Source organism: Triticum urartu, chromosome 3, assembly GCF_003073215.2.
Source record: "Triticum urartu cultivar G1812 chromosome 3, Tu2.1, whole genome shotgun sequence".
Taxonomy (NCBI): domain Eukaryota; kingdom Viridiplantae; phylum Streptophyta; class Magnoliopsida; order Poales; family Poaceae; genus Triticum; species Triticum urartu.
The window spans coordinates 491,573,059-491,576,740 of NC_053024.1; the positions used below are offsets into that span (position 1 = coordinate 491,573,059).

At 48.5% G+C, this 3,682-nt stretch overlaps 1 protein-coding gene across 1 annotated transcript; it reads left to right on the forward strand.

Annotated features, from left to right (window-relative positions):
- Nucleotides 1-255: 255 nt before the first annotated feature.
- On the forward strand, nt 256-3,403 carry LOC125544547. Its single transcript, XM_048708277.1, has 2 exons — nt 256-2,013; nt 2,937-3,403. The coding sequence occupies exons 1-2, from the start codon at nt 504-506 to the stop codon at nt 2,972-2,974; spliced, it is 1,548 nt and encodes a 515-aa protein (XP_048564234.1). The 5' UTR covers nt 256-503; the 3' UTR covers nt 2,975-3,403.
- The last annotated feature ends 279 nt before the right edge of the window (nt 3,404-3,682 follow it).

The window sequence follows — 3,682 nt, forward strand, 5'->3', positions numbered from 1 at the left end:
TTTGTAATAAAACCATAGATGCATCTAAGAATGCAAGGATAAGGAAAAATAAGAAGTTTCTGCCAAATAAAAAAGAAAATTAAGAAGAAAAGGAAAACATAACAAGAGGGGAGGAGCAGTGGGCGCTAAATAAAGAAAAGGGGACGGCCCATGTGGCCAGGTTTGGGCGCTAGGGTTTGCAGCGGACGGGCAGAGAGGAGGGCCGTCCGTAGCAAAGCCCCAACGGCCACCGTGTGTTGTTTGTTGGAGAGGCCCTAGTCTGTTCCCTCCGCCGCCGCCGAGCCAGTCCATTCCCCTTCTTCCCACTCCCACTCCTCCCACTTCTTCTTCCGCCATCTATCTTGCCGGAGGGCACTTCGTCTCCGTCTCCCTCTCGTGTTTGTCCATGAATCCGGTTCCGACTGCAACCTGATTCTTGGACCTCACCCCTCCTCTCATCTCAATAAATACCAATAGCACTCCTCCCTAGGAGTACGCCTGTGTGAGATACCACAAGATCCACCATGTCGCTCAAATCCTATCACGAAGAATCACTGCGTCCTCCGGCCACGGAAGATGCGGCGGCGGCGGCGACGACGACTAAGTGGGACTGGGCGGAAGTCCTCCTCGACCACGTCGCTTACATGGTCGACAAGAAAAACCATACTTCCGCCCCCCTTCGCTTCAAGAGGAACCTCGACGGCAAGGAGGTGGATGTGCAGGTCACCTTCTGCTTCGCCAAGCCGCCTCGCGTCTCCCATTTCTGCTGCCACGCCTACTTCACCGACGACCACGGAGAAGAAGACACCTGCTTGTTCTTCCGCGAGCCTTTCGTGTTCGCCACGGACGGTAACCTTGCCCTCATCACCCTCTGCATCGGGCTCGGCCGTCCCTCCCCCTTCGATACCAAGAAGTGCAAATACGAATACCTCGTCTACCAGGCGGCATCCTCACCAGAGGGGAAGCCGGGACTCACCCGGATCCCGAAATTCCCTGCCCACATGTTGCCGACAACGGGATCCGACTGCATCCCTTCCCGTGCGATTGGTCTCGTGCGTTACCGCAGCAACATTTCCACCCATGCTCACCCCCACAAAGCCCCCTTCACGCCCCCGGCTCCCATCCTCAGCCCTGCCGTCGCTCTTGCCCGCCCCCAAAGTTTCCCCTTTACGCCCCCCACCTCCATCCTCAGCCCCTCCGTCACCGCCTATTCAGACGCCCTGGCCAAGGGTGATGCTTGCGATGCCTACAGAATCGCAGCTCTTGCCTACGACTACTTCCATGATTCTAGCAATAGCCCATATGGTCCATACTACATATGCACCTATGACTCCAAGGCCGAGGATTGGATCCGCAAGCCAGCTGCTATTCCACAGCCGCCGCTACCATCCGACTACATCTGTGACATCGACATGGTCATCACCATCGGTGGCTCCAGCCGTGGCATCATGGGCTGGGTCGACCTCTGGAATGGCATGCTCCTCTCTGACGTGCTCGCAGACCACAAACCCTGCAGACCACTCCGCTATGTCACCCTTCCAAAGCCGACGCAGCCGCAAAATTGGCTGCCTCTTGCCGTTGACATTGGATGCAACTGTCGGGACATTGTCCTTGTCAAAGAGACTGGCATCATCAGGTTCGTCGACCTACAGGTCCACGCCGACCCCAGCATCCCTTGCTCACAAACCCCTTGTGGCTGGACGGTGCTCACATGGACCTTGGAGGGGTTCCACGAGGGTTTGGATTTGGAAACCCTGGGTGATTTGCATTTCCAGCCGGAGCTCGAACTCCATTCTAGTGATATCTCTGGCTACAAGTTGCCCCAGTCTCTCTTTGTTTCCAACCCCATTCTCAGCTCCAACACAGATGGCGTCTTGTACCTCAGGACAAATGCGAGCAGTGCAACTAACAGGAACTCGCAAGTGATTGCTGTTGACATCAAACATAAGATGCTGCTGGATGTGAAGGAATTTGATATGCAAAGACCAAACAACTACATGCGCACTAGCATCTCCAGCTATCTAAAGCCCCCAGGTATCGTACTATCACCTCCCCGTTAATAATAATAAATATACATTGATATGCCTTCTCAAATTCGTTCAAGATGTAGACCATGACATGAGTTTAGACTAGCCACAGTGGGAGTAACTTCAGCAGTAACATCGAGTCCAACTCAGCAAATTTGCTTATGTGGCAATGAGTTAATGAGGAGAGAGGTAGTTGTAGTAACTTAGCTAGTTACTGTAACATCACATGTCCCAATGCAATATGAGTCTATAACCTAATAAATGAATCGTTGCATGTTACCACAGTTAAGTTACTACCCACTATGAAGATAGTAACATAGTCTAGGGATATGTGTATGTTACTAGTGTATGTTACTCTCCATTGTGGCTAGTCTTATAGTTTTATCATCCGAGGACAATCTGGTGGTTATTAATTAAATACAGGTTCATTTATGACTTCAAAACTGACGCCTTTAAGGGCATCTCCAATGATTGTAAGATAGTTGTTGGTAGACTTTGCCACATAGGATTTTTGATGATGTGTCATACAATAAATGAGGAAAGAGAGAAAGGTTGTATGTACATGAACCAACACCCATTGCACAAGCTCCAATGTAGAATGAGAGAGCACCCCCATTTATTATCTCACATCCTATTGGGCAAACTAGATACAACCCATTGGAGTTGTTGTATGTTAAGGTGTTGGTTGATGACATGGCATATTTTACCAACAAGCTAACATACAAACTATTGGAGATGCCCTAACTTGGCGACCACAATATTTCCTGTTAACAAATTTCCTTTTCTTAATGGATGTTACTACTACATTCTAGGACTAGAAATTGTTATTGTACACTCTTACCGCGGTGCCAGGCTTAGTTAATTGTGATTTTAAAAGAGAAGGGCAAAGGGTTTCTTTCTCACACCAAAAATCTGTTCTCTTTTGTGCAGTTTCAAACAAGAGTATGAAACGAAGAGCGCCACAGTAGTCTATGGGATCCTCTCACAAGAAGCCGCAGCAGCAGCCTGCCATCACTAACCCAGCTGAAGGAGGAGAGGTTGATGTCGGGGATGCCATGGACTCACAGTAGGTGGTTTGTTTTAGTGCCTTCGAGGCCCATACCGGCATTATGGTTTCTTGGCTTCCCACCACCTGATAGCATGTATATGTGCGCCTGTGCTTGTGCTTGCTTGATTAATTAGTCAGAATCAGAATTTTATGTAAGGTTATTATATAAGACTAAGTAAGCCTGTATGATGGAGGTTGAGGCTAGGAGACGTTAGAGCTTCCTTCCGGTGCCTGTTTGCTATTATGTTCTGGTACAACCTGATGCCCATGGTTTGTAATCCCCTACTCGGGTTGTCCTGGAGTAGTTGACTTTCTATTATTTTCTGGAGGTGTTGTTGACTTTCTATCATGTTCTGGTGCAACCTGATGTCCATATCAGGTGCGTTTTGGACCTTATTATGTCAACTACTATCTCTGTTCCTAACTGTAAGATGAACTGCAAAAACATCTTCCATTTAGGAAGAGAGAATGTAGTTGTTTGTGGACCTGTATATGTGTCTTGATGCAACACAAAGATGTTATGTGAGACCTTAGATGCTTCTTGTCAACACAAAGATGGCTTGCCAATATGATTATCTTACGTATTATTCACGCGTCCTGTGCTGCTGGGAATTTATCCTGTGTAGTA

Excerpts from the sequence above, each read along its gene's own strand:
- LOC125544547 (XM_048708277.1), top strand. The coding sequence starts at position 504 with ATGTCGCTCAAATCCTATCACGAAGAATCACTGCGTCCTCCGGCCACG. Across the intron at positions 2,014-2,936 it reads CAGCTATCTAAAGCCCCCAG|TTTCAAACAAGAGTATGAAA; the intron begins GTATCGTACTAT and ends TCTTTTGTGCAG.